This window comes from Triturus cristatus, chromosome 4_1 (genome assembly GCF_964204655.1).
Source record: "Triturus cristatus chromosome 4_1, aTriCri1.1, whole genome shotgun sequence".
NCBI classification, from domain to species: domain Eukaryota; kingdom Metazoa; phylum Chordata; class Amphibia; order Caudata; family Salamandridae; genus Triturus; species Triturus cristatus.
Window position 1 is genome coordinate 1,145,229,880 of NC_140585.1, and position 17,159 is coordinate 1,145,247,038.

A 17,159-nucleotide genomic window follows, 5' to 3' on the forward strand; every position below is an offset into this window, starting at 1 on the left:
GGACGGGACACTGAGACCAATACTCGCCTCAGACCCCTAAATCTGTATATACACTCAGATCATTTCCATATGATCACTCTTCAACAAGTACTCCTGCTGCTGCAACAAGGCGATTTCCTTGCCACACTATATCTCAAGGACGCCTACTTCCACATTCCCATACATCCTGCTCACTTGATGTACCTAAGGTTTGTAGTGGACGGAAAACACTACCAGTTCAGAGTCCTTCCATTCAGAGTGACCACCGCACCCAGAGTATTCACGAAATGTCTTGCTGTAGTAGCAGCACATCTCAGAAGACAACAAATTCATGTCTTCCCATATCTAGATGACTGGCTAATAAAAGCCAAGTCATTCGAACAATGTGTTCTACACACTCACCAAACCATCCAAATGTTACACAACTTGGGGTTCACGATCAACTACACCAAGTCGCATCTCCAGCCCTCTCATATACACCAATATCTAGGAGCCACAATAAACACCTCCACAGCGCAAGCATATCCCAGTCCAGCCAGGATAGCCAGTATACAAACTCTTATCACAAAATTTCAAGACCAACACTCTCTTCCAGCCAGAGTGTTCATGCAACTCATAGGCATGATGGCATCTTGCATCTTCATTGTGCCTTATGCGAGACTTCAAATGTGTCCCTTACAGGAATGTCTAGCACGTCAGTGGAACCAGGCTCAAGGACAACTTACAGATCTGGTGTTGGTGGACAGCTGCACACATCGCTCTCTACAGTGGTGGAACATAACAAACTTGTCCAAAGGGTGGCCGTTCTTCGAGCCTCTTCCACAGATAGTGCTGACGACAGACGCATCACTCACAGGCTGGAGGAGCCCATCTCCTCGGACACACAACTCAGGGCAAATGGACCACTCAACAAAAAAGTGCTCCATATCAATCACCAAGAACTGCTGGCAATAATCCTAGCACTAAAATCCTTCCAACTACATGTACAGAACAAGGCTGTCCTCATCCGGACGGACAACATGACAGCCATGTATTACATACAAAAACAAAGAGGCACACATTCTCTGCAGCTGTCCCAGCTCACACAGAACATTTGGAGATGGGCCATTCCTCAGAACATATACCTACTCGCAGGAGTATTGCGCATCTGTTAAGTCGACAGACACAACAGATTCATGAGTGGGAACTACTTACCCAAGTTCTATTACCCTTTTTCCAAACGTGGGGCCAATCAGACATAGATCTGTTCGCCACACACGAAAACGCAAAAATGCCCAAACTTCGCAGCCAGGTTTCCACATTCGGAGTCGAAAGGCAATGCAATATGGATGAACTGGTCAGGCAGATTTGCATACGCTTTTCCGCCACTCCCACTGATTCCACTAGTGGTACGCAAGCTCAGGCAACAATCTCTCACACTGATCCTAGTAGCTCCCACAGGGGCACGCCAACCGTGGTACACAACACTATTGTAACCCTCACTAGTTCCACACCAAAAACGACATCTCTCCCCCATCCTTAATAACACAGAACCATGGAGAAATCAGAAATCCAGATCAACTGAATCTGGCGATCTGGCTCCTGAAGTCCTAGAGTTTGGTTACCTTAACCTTCCACCGGACTGCATGAACATTATCAAAGAAGCCAGAAGATCTACTACTAGATCTTCCTATGCTGCAAAATGGAAAAGATTTGCCATATACGGCATTAACAATCAAATACACCCACTGGATGCCTCCATCCAGAACATCATTTGCTACTTACTACATTTACAAAGATGTAACTTAGCATACTCATCCATACGTCTGCATCTAGCAGCACTTGCAGCTTACTTACAAAACCGACAACACTTGTCACTTTTTAGAGTCCCTGCAATCAAAGCCTTCATAGAAGGACTTAAAATAATTATTCCTCCCAGATTACCACCCTCTCTGGTGTGGAATCTAAACATTGTTCTTACTAGGTTCATGGGACCCCCATTTGAACCTCTACATAAATGTGAACTGCAGTTCCTTACATGGAAAGTAGCTTCCCTTATTGCAATCACATCTCTCAGAAGAGTGAGTGAGATCCAGGCTTTAACCATACAAGAACCATTCTTACAATTACATCGTAACAAAGTGGTTCTCAGGACAAATCCAAAATTCCTTCCAAAAGTCATATCTCCTTTTCATCTTAACCAGTCAGTGGAGTTACCAGTGTTCTTTCCAACCCCTGACTCCGTAGCAGAGAGGGCTCTTCACACCTTAGATGTTAAAAGAGCCCTTCTTTATTACATTGACAGAACTAAATCTTTCGCAAAACAAAACAATTGTTTGTGGCTTTCTCTCCACCACATGAGGGTAACCCCACCTACAAATCTGGGATTGCAAGGTGGATAGTTAAATGTATCCAAATATGCTACCAAAAAGCTAAACGCACATTAACAATTCCCCCTAGAGCGCATGTTACACGCAAACTAGGGGCTTCCATGGCATTCTTAGGGAACATTCCCTTAGAGGACATTAGTAAGGCAGCCACATGGTCTACAACACACACCTTCCCTAAACACTATTGTGTTGACGTGCAAGCGAAGCAACAAGCTTCTGTGGGCCAAGCTGTCCTTAAAACTTTATTCAAAACTACTGCAACCAATACAGGTGACCACCGCTAGAGGAGATACTGCTGTATAGTCTATGCTAGTGTGTGATCTGCAGCTCATATGCCTCGAACAGGAAATGCTACTTACCAGTATGCATCTGTTCTTGGCATGTAGAGCTGCATATCCATCACGCCCACCCACCTCCCCGGGATCTGGATCTGTTCCAGTTCTATCATACTTAGATATACACACATGGACATCTCTTCTCTTCTACTAACTCCATCATTTCCCGTCATGGCGAAAAACAATCTAAGGATGGAGTCGATGCCCATGCGCACTATCGTCCAAGGGAGGAGTCACCTATCTCGTGACTACAAAGACTTCTTCCAAGACAACAACAACGTGCAATCATCCGAGGCCAACACCAGATGGCGATCTACTATGCTAGTGTGTGGATCTGCAGCTCTACATGCCAAGAACAGATGCATACTGGTAAGTAGAATTTCCCTTTTCACCTGTATTTCACCTGTATTTCTCTCTGTATTTCTTCTGTTTCTAAGTTTACTGTCAGTACACAAACGATAACCACATGCTTTACAAAACTAAAACTCATTTTAATGCTATTTATCAAAGGTAAAGTGCAGAGTTAAAAAAGCAACAAAAATAGGGTCCAGAAAAAGGCAAAAAAAACTGAGGTGACCATGCAGGAAAGCTGGATTTGCTACATGCACCACCCCATTCCCTAATGAAACTCTAAAGCAGATGCATCTCTACATCAAAATATAACTGGTCTCTTCCTGTATGTACTGTAATGCTTACTTGTAAGCCAACCATTTCTTCACAGTCCCATCGCCAGCCAGGGTATTGCCCCATTGTATGAAAAATGACCTCCCCAATGCTTGCACTGCATTTTTTGTTTAAACATATTTTATTGGGGTTTTTCCAGATCATGTATTACATTCACAGTTGTGCAGCTCCCGTTCAATATCATTTCAAGTTCTTCAACAATTTAGATACACATTCAGTCCCCCCCCAGTTTAACTAAACAATGCCCCCCATTAGCCAGTACTTAGTCCTGTATACATCATATCTTGCGTCTTGTATTAATGCTCTCCTGTAGGGTGCTAGGAAATAGGTGGGTCACGGTGCACTATGAGAGGAACAATATTCCTCCAGTCCTCTGTAGAATCTCAGGACAACCTTAGCCGTGTGAAGGGTCCCCTAGGAGGCTGTTGGCGGTTATCTCGTGAGGGGTGCAGTGGGAGTGTCAGATTCAGGATTAATGAAGATATCTACCAGTGAGTCCCAAGCTCGAGCTGCATCGATTGTGCCCACGCCGTGTGTGGCTTCCCGCAAGAGTAACCTCCCCTCACAGCCTGCCCACATCTCCATCTCCATGTTACTATTCGGGGTCCCCATAATGCCTGCCAGTGCATCACAATTTCTCTCTTGGTCAGGATAAAAGCCAGGTCTTGAAATTTGTTTTATAATCTTAGCTCTAGCTGTGTGCGGGAACCATCCCAATAGGCAGTGGCCTGGGAAATTGGGGACCTCTTTTTCTATAACCATTGCGACAGTGGTTGTAACTTCCTCCTAGAAAGCACTAAACAAGGGGTACGTCCAGAATATATGTAAAAAGTGTGATCCCTGTTCCCCTCGTCGGGGGCAAGCTGCATCTGCCGTATGAAGATTCTTCCGAATACGCTCTGGATCTAGATACGCTCAGTGGCGGACGTAATAATTGATATGCTTGAAGATTTTTTTCTGGATACCTTCAGGGTTCTCTCAAGGATATTTTCCCATTGTGTAGCCTCAGTAAGGTTTCCCAGGTCTCCTCCCCCCCCCCCCCCATCACAAGTACAGGTTTTCTAGTGGGTGCTGAAGGTCCTCCCTTATCGCCCTATACAAGCACGAGACTGCTTTTATGGTACCCGGGGATAGAGCTCTGATGGGCACTTGGTTAAGAAGGGCTAGTGCCCCACTGTTTCCTCAGTGCCATTGTAATCGCCCTGTGGAGGAGGAAGTGGCCCAGTGACAAATCAAATTCTGCCGATCCGTACACCGCATGTCCTTAGGCCATGCCCCCAAATAGGCCACACACATTCCGCATATCCTTACTCCCTCCCCCAGCTCTTTGAGATGCTTGCAATAGATTATAGAAGTTGTCAAAGGGGATGACAGATAAAGGAGTTTGACAGAAGCAGGGCTTAAGATGAAGTACTGCAGTCACTAGACAAAGTAACATTGTTCAACTGCAATCTCTTTCCAACTCCTCAAAAAATGTTGTGACATAACATTTTTGGACTTCAAAGACCTCCGGTTATAGCTTCAGGCTTGCCTCCCTTGGAAGATTCGGAGTTACATAAAAAAAACGAATCTTTAAACAGGATGAGACTCTTGGTGTATCCAACCGACACTCCATCACGGGCGGCCTGGAATCACGCCTTGGTCCTTTAATGGACTGTAATTGACACTTAGTGCTTTTTGGTGCTATTTTTAATTAAAACTTTAATTTTTCATATCTCCCGTTCCCCGTACTAGATTTTTCTCATTTTGGTGTCATTTTCTTTATTAAATAATGTTCTATTTTTCTAAATCGGTTCGTATTGTTTGGTGTTTTGTTTTATTACTGTGTTGGTACTGTATAAATACTTTACATATTGCTCTAGGTTGAGCCGGTGTGTTTCATGTCATAGCTACCAGGGAGTTGAGGTCAGGTTAATAAAGTAACTTTGGGATTCACCCTGACAAGTTACGATCATTATTCCTTGAAGTGGGTGACTGCTGATCCCAACTAATAATCCACTCTCATACAGTGCTCATTTTTTTTATCTCTCACTGCATGGAGGTTAACAGGTTGGGTGAATGCTTTGGTTGAAGAGGCACGTTGCTGTGGGTGATTTTGGAGTGAGCATGCAGTAAGGGGTCTTTACTTGCCTTTTTGACCCGTTTCCTCTTTCCTTTGTTTTCAAGGCACCTTTAAAATTCAGAAGACAAGGTTACAACGAGAAGGTTTCAATCCACTCCTGACATCAGACCGGTTGTTCTTTCTGAACGCAAAGCTGGGACAATACGTTCCTCTAGATGAAAGCACCTTCAGCAACATTCAGACTGGAAAGATCCCCCTTTGAACTTCGGCCTTGGCACATCAAAGCAAGGAAGGTGCCATTATCTTCCGATGTGTGGCTGCGGGCATGCTGCTGTCACGAGGCACCAACAATGGACACTGTGGTGCATGGACTGAACCTAGGTTACAAGGGTGAAAGGGATGGACGGGGACAGAGGGTAGTCGGAGTTTTCCTTGGAACCCTCAGCCACCTTAAGTAGACACCTACTGGTGTAAAGAATAGACTTATATAGCAATATTTAGGTATGAACATACTCTGTGGTAGAAACTGGACCTTGTGGTCCTGGGGTGCACTTATGGAGGTAAGAAATCTTACATATGGCTGTAGATGTACTTGTCGAAGAAGAGGCAAGACACACCTCACAACAGTGAGGGGCTGAGGGCTGGACTTGTATGTGGTGGCTGGGGATGGTGGTATGGGATATTGCAAATTGATATTAGACGGATCCTTAGACTGCAACTCAAAGTGGAAAAGATTAAGATGGGGAGAAAGGCTTGATGAAGTATTTAAGTGGGCTGTTATGGTTCACATTAGTATGTGCTTGGGCCAGACCTGAATGTATCAGGACCTGTCCCCGATGCAATGACAAAAACGATGGGCTACTTTGAGGCAGCCACTTTTGTTATTTACAATACTGTGAGGGTCTTCTAACTGCAGGCACTCGGCAATTGTTCCTGCTCTTTGGACTTACCATCATGAGTAATGAAGACTTAAAGTCGCTGCCCTAACTGGACTGGGACTTGCTGTAAAAGAGAGCTAGGCCCACATTGGACCAGCTGCTGCTGTCTTTAGTAAGTGTGGGTGCTAGACTGGACTCTTGGTGGAGATTGGTGCTGCTTCCAGAGGTTGTTCTCTTTCTGTGAAAGCATTTGCAGGGAACAGTAGCTCTAGAGAAATCCTGGTGTTATGCAAAATTGCTGCGAATCGGTGACTTATGAATATGTCCATTGTAGATTATGAGACTCACATTTTCATCCTGTGGACCAGTCCACAATACAACAGCACCCCCTCCACCTGTCTGACCCTTATAAAGGTTCCTGCCAAACTCCCCTTTCCATACCAGCATTTGGCATGCCCATCCTTTCTACCAGCCCCTGTCACTTTGCTCCTGTGTACCACTGGCTGATATTTACACCTCCTCCCCGCCCTGCCACTTCCTTCTGTCAGTACCCACCCTCCAATACAAGTGACTGGAACCCTCAAGCAACTGTAAACCCTGATCCTATTGCACCAGCCTCAGTCCTGGAGCTAGTGCCTGCTATCTGTGTCAGGTTGTAAAGCATGAAATCTCCGTCATATTCACATGGTGTGCATGATTCCGCCACTTGGTGGACATTGACCTAGGTAGAACCTGAGCATGATGTTGACTGTAAGCCCACAATGCCCCCCAAAGTGACTGCCATCCTAGATGCCTTTTCCCATGGTTGGTGCACCACGATAAATCCTGAAAACATTGTTGAAAACCAGTAGAGAGACCTCAAGAGAGCACTGAAGTTGTTGAGAAAGCAGAGGAGATCGACACTGAGGTTTTCATGGATATTCTCAGGGGTCTTTGACATAGTTGGAGAATTGCGTTTTCTGGAGGTGGAGTCCCCAAGATTCTCTAAATGGCATTTTGTAGTATGAAAGCAAAAAGAACAGATGATGGATGGAATGCTGAACAAATCAAACATATTCTCCCAGTCACAGATCTGGGGTAAACCCATTGTTTTTATGTCAACACACCACCCCAGTTTGGACCCAGCCATATACAAATCAGTCTTGACCCTGCATTCGGCAGCAAACATAAGAAGGGAAAACACCTCTGTGGGTTGTTTTCGTGCAGGAAGGTGCCCCTTCCTGCACAAAAACAATCCTTCCCACAACACAGGCACCCTTGCACCATGGTGCAAGGGTGCCTACATTTGCGCTAGGCTTCAGAAACAGCGGCAGCAGAGGGGGAAAGGACAGGAATTCTCCGTATTGGATAAATATGGTGCATTTGTGCCCCTTTAATTCGATGTAGAGCAGCGCAGCAAGGTGACTTGCTGCTCTTCCCTATGCCAAAACCCCATAAATGAGGTCCTACGTCTACAGGTCCCCCAAGTAAAAGGTTTTCAGAGCTGTCGAGAAACAAGGTATCCAAGCTACCAACTATACTGCTGAAGTCAAAAACTTCAAGCAAACAAGAAGAACCACATAGACACAAGCCCTCAACACTGAAAAAATCTTCAGTCTAAAGAGCTCAAGAAACTTTCCACCCAACTGAGTACAAAGACAAGGTCACAAGGAAGGAGGTACCAAAGGGTATCTGCTTGTCTTTTGAGGGAGATCGAGCTTGGAACGGGAAGGTAAGGCAGGCAACCTTGAAGAAAAAGTTGCATGGAGACAAAAACACCTCTGACACATCAACGTTTAGAGAAAGAAATGGGTACTAATTGCAGAAATCTAATACCTTGGTAAAAAAAACAGTTTTGGGGGGAGATCTGCAACCATTTAAACGCCTCTTTGAGTTTAGGTGGTCAAGTTGACAAAAGGGCAGGGAATGCCACTCTACACTCCTCATATTCAGAGACAAGCTATAGCGAGCCAGTTCAGCCAGGCTACACAATGGCAGGAGCCAAAGGCACTTGTTTTATGCAGGGTCAAGAAAAAAGAACGCCTGGGAGGAGTTCACAGAGTTTTATTCTGTGGAACTCCACGAAGTGCCAGAAAAGCTCTGCCACGCTCCGTGGAGTTACGCCAGTGGTGGAGTCTGTTAAGTCCTTCTGCTTGCACTGATTTTTGGTGCCAGGAGTTGGTTACGCACTGTAAAATCAGCACGAATGTCATTACGCATCGCGCCAAAGAGTGCTGCTGCTTTCTGCCGCTCAAGTAGACATTCTACTCGAGCGGCAGCTTCCTCAACGCGAATGGCAGATTTCACAAGGCAAGTGGTTGCAACCTGCCGCGACCGCCCGCGATGAGAAATCTTGCCAGGAGGAGGCTAGCATGTTATTTTATCTCGCAAGTACTCGCCAACTTTCCATTGGTGAGCCGCCTGAGGAAAAAATCTCCGCTCCTCGTCACTTCGCAGAGTTTTACAGAACTCCACATGGAATGCGGTGTTGACAAAACTCCACGAACTCCGTCGGCGGAGTGGAATTCTTCACCTACCCCTAGAAAAAAGTGAACACCTGCACAGTTCTCATTGCTGGTCCCCCCAACACACAGAACACTTTTAGGGGAGGAATAAGGCACTTCCAAAGCATCTGGGAGTCCATAATAACAGACAAGCAAGTGCTAAACTTGGTAAACATGGGGATTGTTTATAATTCCTCAAAAGAGACCCTACAATAACAGCAAAACAATAGAGGTAAAGAAAGGATTGGCTAGGGATACTTAAGAGAGAAGCCCAGGAACTATTACAGACACATGCCATAGAAATAGTACTCCAAAAGGAGAGCAACCCAAAGGCATACTTTTGTCTACTTTCTGGTACCAAAACAAGATCTGTGTGGTCAGTCTTGGATAAACTTATGGTTCATGAACAAATTCGTCAAAATCTAAATGTTTCAGATAACTTCCCTCTAGGGATTCATACCTTTACAGAAGGAGGACTACTGGGTGACTATAGATTTAAAGGAACCCCACTTCCTCATCCCAAAACACCCATTGCACAGGAAATGCCTTGTGTGTGATGATGGGGGAACATTATCAATTCAAGGTGTTATGTTACGGCATAAAATCTGCACCAAGGGTGTTTACTAAAACACTAAAACACCCCACCTCAGCAGGCAGGCAGACTATTACTAAAACACTAGTAGGGATAGCAGCCCATCACAGAAGACATTCTAGTCATGTCCACACTTACTTGGACAACTGGCTGGAAAGAAAAACTCAGTCGAACAATATCAAAAAAATAATCAGAAGGTGGTGAACCTGCTGCACTAGCTGATTTTCACAGTGAATTGAAAGAATGTAACCCTGTTCCAGGGATGAAAACAAATTGTTCTGGGGCAGATCTGTACATAGTGAAGGCAATAGTGTATCAAAACATGAAAAGTGAAATGACATGAGTGCGCGCTGGCGCATGACTGAATGATACTGTGTTCCTAAGCGTTTAGTACCGTGGTAACGAAATTGCCAAATTTTTAAGGTTTTCTCTATATCTTTTAATATTAGCTGATGGCCCTTTGCACTGACTCTTTTAAAAGCATTTTAATTTGTTGTTAAAACTGTTGCTGCTATACTTTGATACCTGGGGAGACAGCTTGCTATTTTTTCTGTATCTGGCGGGTCGCGGTCCCCGGTCCGTCACGGCAAATTTGTGCCGATTGTTGCGGAGGGACAGACGCGACTCCGCCCACTTTCCACTTTACTTCCGGCTATGGGGTATATGTTGCGGGAGACTCGGTGGCCGCGCAGCGGACGCGGCCAAGGCAAGCCCGTCTGCGTCCGTCCGCGTCCAGAGCGCGGCCAGCGCCAGCCATGCTGCTGGGATTGCTGGAATGAGCAACCTAAGGTGGTCACGAGAGGCACTTCTAAACCTCCAGGGCGATGTTTGTAGGAGGGCGCATCTGCTCGATTTAGCTCACTCCCCATTGCCACATTGCTGCAGAGAATGCGGACAGATTCTGACTCAAAGTAAGGTGGCTAGGGTGGGGAAGGCCTCCCGGGGTTCATTGCCTGGTCAGAAGACCATAATTAGCCTAGGCTTAGTAAACTGCAGATCGCTTCCTAAACATGCTGAGGAGATTTGGTCAATGTTAATTGAAGAGAATTGGGATGCCCTGTTCCTTACAGAAACCTGGCTGAGTGTGGACGCAATAACATCGATCTCACTAGCAACCCCACCAGGGTTTAAAATGTGTTTTGCGAATCGTGAAGGGGGAAAAAGGAGTGGGGGGGTGGGTATTATCTTTAGAGAATCCTGGGAGCTTCCGTCTTCTGCCTTGCTTCTCTTGCATGGCATTGAAGGCTTACATTTTTATTTTTGCTTCCAGATTAACCCCGCATTTGCCCTGGCTGGCATTCTTACTTACAGACCGCCTGCCTGTGCAATGACCGCCTTGCAGTCTTTATGTGATCTGATTGTCCAAAAATCAGTAGTTTATTCAAACTTTTTGGTTTTGGGTGATTTTAACCTACATGTAGATGACCCAGATTGCGTACAAGCTACGCAACTTGTGTCTTCTCTAGAGGGGGCTAACCTCACACAAGGGGTGCTCTTTCCAACACATACTGCGGGTCATACCCTAGACCTTATTTTCTCGAATATTAAAAATATTGAAATAGAGCCCCCACTTCCATTGACCTGGTCGGACCACTCCCTAATCCCCTTTTCTATTACCCTTCCGATTGTTAAGTTATCAAAAAGCCGCCAGGTTGTGCAAAAAAGAGATTGGAAGAAATTGTCTGTGGAATCTCTAAGTCCTATACTCAGAGATAGTTATCCTCAGCTGTCTCAGGACCCCAATTTGGACGGAGCTACGTTACACCGATGGATTGCGGACGCAGTGGATGCTGTTGCACCAATGAGAACGGGGAAACCCGCAAGATGCTCGCCCTCGGCGCCATGGTTCTCTGCCTTCCTGAAAGAACAAAAAAGTAAATGCAAAAAACTGGAACGCCAATGGAGAGTAGCCTACTGCGGCTTAGCCAAAGCGGTTTACAAAAAAGCAATAAAAGAACTTCATAAGGCTTTGAAAGTGGCCAGACGGGACTATCTGGTTGCACGCATCCAGAATGCGAATCACTCTTGCACAGAGGTTTTTAAAGTAGTACAAATGTTTTTTAAAACCTAAGGCAAGTGAGTTGGAGGTTTCTGCGTCCACCGGACGATGTGAAAAAATTGCTAGCTATTTTGATGACAAAATCTCTAAAGTTTATGACTCCTTTATCCCCCCCCCCCCCCCCCGCCCCCCCCCCCCCCTGGCCACTGTGAAACTGGACACACCAGTAGATGGTGGTGAGAGGGCAACATTCTCAAATTTTATCCAGATCTCTCATCAGGAGGCATTAGGGGAAATACTTAAATGCAGGGCTGGCGCGCCAGATGATCCCTACCCGCCAACATTTTGGAAAATGCTAGCTCCATCTCTGACCGAGGGCCTTTGGCATATTTGGAATACCTCTTTAGAGACAGGCAGCTTTCCCGACCCCTGGAAACACGCAACTCTTCTCCCTTTGAGGAAGAAAGTAAACGGTGACCCAGGTGACCTTAGCAATTTGAGGCCTATTTCCCTGCTTCCTGCTCCGGGAAAGATGTTAGAGAAACTGGTTCAACCCCAACTGACCTCTTTTTTTAGAGCAGAATCGGGCTCTACATGACACTCAATCTGGTTTTCGGGCAGGCTTTAGCACCGAGACCGCTCTTCTTGAGGTGGCAGAGTCGGTAAAATGGACATTGCATTCAGGAGTCTCGGCATTGCTGGTGCCCCTGGACCTGTCCGCGGCGTTTAATACCGTAGACCATGCCATCCTGGTCCAGAGATTACAAGACGCGGGTCTTGGCGGGACGGCGCTAGCTTGGGTACAATCTTATCTAAGTGGGCACTGCCAGAAAGTTGCTCTACAATCGTACGCATCTAGTCCTAAGCAAATTAGACGTGGCGTCCCTCAGGATTCAGCCCTAAGCCCCTTATTGTTTAATGTCTACCTGGCTCCACTCTTTACCCTTATTGCCAACTGGGGTGGCAAAGCGATCTCCTACGCTGATGACACCCAGTTGGTTTTTCCATTTAAGGAGCGGTCGGCAGACACTTTCAAGAACTTCAGGGGCTGCTTACAAGATATAGCACGCTGGATGAATGCTAACAAATTAAAGCTCAACGCCGGAAAAACCAAAGTGCTGTTTTTCGGCAAGGGCTCAGCTCCGGATCCAGTATTGTGGTGGCCATCTGAGATGGGGACACCCCGAATACCTGGCTCGTGCGCTAGGAACTTAGGTGTGAAATGGGAGGCGAATCTCTCCTTCTCGGCTCAAATCATGCAGGTGTCTTCTGGTTGTTTTAGCACATTGAAAAATCTGCGGAGAATCCTCCACTTTCTACCGGAGGATTGCCGGAAATCTATTGTACATGCTACAGTCACGTCCAGGTTAGACTATGCCAACAGTCTATATCTTGGTCTACCCAAATATGCCATAGGACGTCTCCAGATGATTCAGAATGCGGCTGCGAGACTGCTGCTTCGAATACCTTTCAAACACCATGTCTCTCCGTATTTACAGAAGCTCCATTGGTTGAAGGTGGAGAAACGAATCGAATTTAAGGCCATGATTCTGGCATATCGGGCCCTAAAGGGAAACTGTCCCAGCTATCTAAAGCAAAGATTGAGCATATATAAACAAAATCGGGTGTTACGATCAAACTCCCAGATTCTGCTGCAAGCCCATCGTTTTGTGAAGGCTCGCATGGGAGGGAGGACTTTCACAGTGGGTGCAGCATCTCTGTGGAACACCCTACCAGAGCCCCTGCGGCAGGCAAATACTGAATCCGGTTTTAGGAAAACACTAAAAACATGGCTCTTTTAGGTCCTCGCTCCCCCACTGCCGCAACTCAGCTGTCTTTAGCGCCGGGACACCCCTATTTGGGGTAGCGGTCGCGCTCTATAAATCGCACTAATAATAATAATAATAAAAGGGTTCGTCTTTTCCAGACCTCTCCGTCTCTAACGGTGAAAACCGCTGTGAAACTGTTTGGTATGATGGCTTCTTCAATGCATTTAATCGCAAACACAAGATTGCACATGAGATTTGTTCAGGAGTGGTGAAGCAATTCGTGGTCTCAGGCGATGGGCAAATGAGAGGTTCTAGTAGTTGTAACAGAGGTTAGCAAGGAGATAAAATAGTGGGAAATTGTGAATTCATTTGAAGTAGATGCCAATGAAAGCACCTCTACCACAAGTCATCATAACATATGCATCACATGTCAGTTGGGGAGGGGGCACAGACAAGGACAGCTCAAAATAAGGGTACTGTGGTCCTCTCAGGGGGCCAACAAACACATCAGTTGCCTAGAGCTAAGGATGATTTACTTGGTACTGAAAGCTTTTCAGAGTCAAATCAAGAACAAGAGTTTTCAAATTCTAACAGACAACAAACTGCAGTGTATACTAAACTAGTGGGGGGCACAGTCTCTTATCCACTGTCGAAGTTGGCACAAAGCATTTGCAGGTGGACACCAGCGAGAAACATTAACCTGGTGGCAAATCCCATACTAGTACTTTCACACAGATGAACAAGCAGCTCCCATGAACTAGAACAGTCAGGTAGAGACGATATTCAAACATTGGGTAACACCAGAAGTCAGAAGTAGACCTGTTTGCGGCAGCAGAAAACAAAGAATGTCAGTTCTTCGCATCCAGACACAACTTTTCTAAGTTACAAGGGAATACACTGTTGATAAGCTGGCACAGAGTCATGCCTACCCTTTTGCTTCCCTTGATACCAATGATTTTACTAGTCTTAAAGAAATTCAGTGCATCCAACATGCCATTGTTTCTAGTGGCTCAGAGGTGGCCACAGCAAATTTAGTTGTCTCACCTATGCAAATATCCCAGGGAACCATGCCAACCTCCCAACACACAAAGACATACTCACAATGCAAGGTGGAAAGGTTTAACACTCTCACTCAACAGAACAGCAGCTCATGGTGTGATGACGGAGATAGCTGAATTTAGTCACTTACAACTACCTGAAAATACACTAAATGTCATAAGGGATGCATGCAAGCCATCCACAAAACCGTGTAATACCTTTTAAATAGAACAAGTATCTAGTTTGGAGCCAACACAACACTTTCCATCCGTGCATGATTGATGAGAACGTGGTAGATATCTTACACTCTCCGCAAACTGATATATATCTCTTTAACAGTCTACCATATCATTAAGTAGGGAAATGTACATGAAACAGATATTTGCTGGTCCAGTTATTATGAGGTTCCGGGAGAGGGGCAGAGATCTTTTGTTTCACATACAGTCCCAGCACTAGAATGTAATCCGGATTTAACACTAGCAGGCCTTATACAGCCACCTTTTGAGCCCTTTTTTCAAAGCACCACTAAAGACCCTTTCACTGAAGACAGCCCTTTTAGTGGCAATCACATCACTGAGGAGAGTTAGTGAGTTGCAGGCTCTCACAGTCCAGGAACCATACCTACCCATCTTCAAGGACAAAGTTACCCTGAGAACACACCCTAGGTTCCAGTATTAGGTACTGTCACCGTTCCATATCTAGTAAGCCATACCACAGTAATATAGCTGAGAAAGCTTGGTTCACCATAGGTGTAAGAAGATTTTGAATGTGCCACATACAGGAAACAGGAAGCATGGCATCAGGAACACTACAGTTTTTCATAGGCCATTGAGCACAGGTACTGGGCTCAATAGTGACCAGAAATAAAATTGCAAGATGAATAGTGCAGACTATAGAGTACTACTTTAAAAATGACAAACAAAACACTAAAGGTGAAGCCTAAGGCACATTCCACCAAAAAGAAAGGTGCCACACTAGCATTCCTTGCCCATGTCTCACCACAGGACATTCTCAAAACCCAATTGTGTACATATAGCATCACACAAGGACGTGGCAGTAAGGCAGTCCATATTATGACACTTGATCTCATCCACCCCGTCAACAAACCCCTTCCACAGGGGACATAAACCATTAGATAATGTTTGCACAGATTGAGAATATAGAAGAGATTTCACATTGAAAAACAAACAAGTCACTTACCTATAGTAATGGTGTTCCAGATTCTTGTGCAACCTCGTATGTCTCCAGTAAAAAAGGCTAGTGGAAGAGATGGCAAGAAAAAAAATCTAAGATGGGGGTCATGTTAGGGGATAAACACTATCGCGAGAGGCGGGGACTAGGAGCGGATTAGGAAAAATAAAGGGTTACAATTCATTTATCTTTCTTTCTTCTACGCCTTTTTTATCTCCAATAGGTTTTGGGTTTTGAGAGCCCACAGATAATACATGTCTCGGATGCAGAGACGTCTGACTTGACCTAACGATAGGTAAAGTGGGACTACAGGGTGTCTTTCCCTGACTCCCACTATTTATCACTTTATGCACCCGGTCCTGATGAAGCGCACAGGGAACCACAAGGGACCAATAGATTGTGTGAAACATGTTGACCATCACCCATTTTAGTACACCACACACCTTTTTCACGGTTTGAGAGCGGTGAGAACACACTGGTCCCTTCCTTTATCTAGCTTGAAGGATAGTCTCCAAACCCCACAAACTTTATTAAACTTGCCAGGGTACCGAGAGGTAATTTTAATCTCACTTACACCTACTCACTTGGCCCACACACCCACATGCACAAGTGCGGCACCTCCTTAAAAAGATCTCCATCAAAAAGCCCTCTTGGAGGGCCCGTGAGGGACTGCAGCGCCACCCCTCACACTCACAAGGGTGTGTGAGAGCACAAAAGATTACAGGAGGTCTATCGCCACTTCAAGCACACTCGACTGTTATTTGGAGATATTTACAAGTAACTCAGAACCATAGCTTGGTGGTATAGTCCTTGTCTTCCCTCTTAGGAACTGTTACCACTTTGTTAGAGGTCATGTTAGGGGGCCTTGTGTGCCTACAGTTATCATCATATTCAGACTCTGTCTATGTTGAGCCCCACCAAGAGTATACAAAAGGTTTTGTAATCCAGCCCTTCCAGATCCAACAAATAGATGGCAGAATTATACACAGCATGTGAATCCAGGAGAACGTCATGCTTCAAAACCTTTTATTTCTCATTGTCACAGCCTTGGAGTAATAACCACTTAAAGATCATCTAATGGTTAGATTATTATTTTTTAATCAATTGTGAATTCAATAAAACTGAACAAACCTGGATGGCCTAAACATGCTCTCGGGTGGCATTACTGGAAATCTGCAAAATTGAGCTTTTTCCCATCATTGCTGACTTAGTTCCTGATTCACAACTTTTGTTCTTCATTTTGTTTTTTCTTACTCCAAACTTAGGCATAACGTACATCTATATTCCCAGCAGTATGTCAGTCATAGAAAAAATATTTGCAAATCAGACCCTTCGTTGACTAGGAAGATACAGAGTTGTAAGCTATGGTGCCACCAAAATATAGTGCATGAGCTTTGAAATGCACCTTATTTTTTCATTTCAGAGTGATTTAACAGGGACTGCTTGAAAAGCTGTTAAAAGCCAAACTTTTACTCCCATGTATCACACATGCATACTGTTATGTGCTGGTATGCCTTTGCACTGGTGCTGAGCCTTTCTCAATGACCTCTGTGTTGAAGGCAATGCAGACTTGACCTTCTCTTTTTTTCCTAGCTTTAGAAACATCTTCCCGCCTTCTTTTTACTCTTGGACCTTCCTGTCCCAACAACTAATTTCTTTTCATGCTTTTATTTTTTTGGTGTTTAAGATGGTGCCTCTCATTTATTAAGGAACAGGTTAAAGAATGTGTGTTTTTTACCCAGAATGGTCAATGGCATGACTCCAAAATTTGCTACATAAT

The 17,159-nt window shown here is 45.1% G+C and overlaps 1 protein-coding gene across 1 annotated transcript in view; it reads left to right on the forward strand.

Moving 5' to 3' along the window:
* Positions 1-9,844, forward strand: part of SLC27A1 (solute carrier family 27 member 1) — a 216,011-nt gene extending 206,167 nt beyond the window's left edge. Inside the window, exon 12 of the mRNA XM_085654270.1 lies at positions 5,534-9,844. Coding sequence (XP_085510396.1) covers positions 5,534-5,691 — 158 coding nt within the window. The 3' untranslated portion in view covers positions 5,692-9,844. The remainder of the gene's footprint in view (positions 1-5,533) is intronic.
* Positions 9,845-17,159: the final 7,315 nt, after the last annotated feature.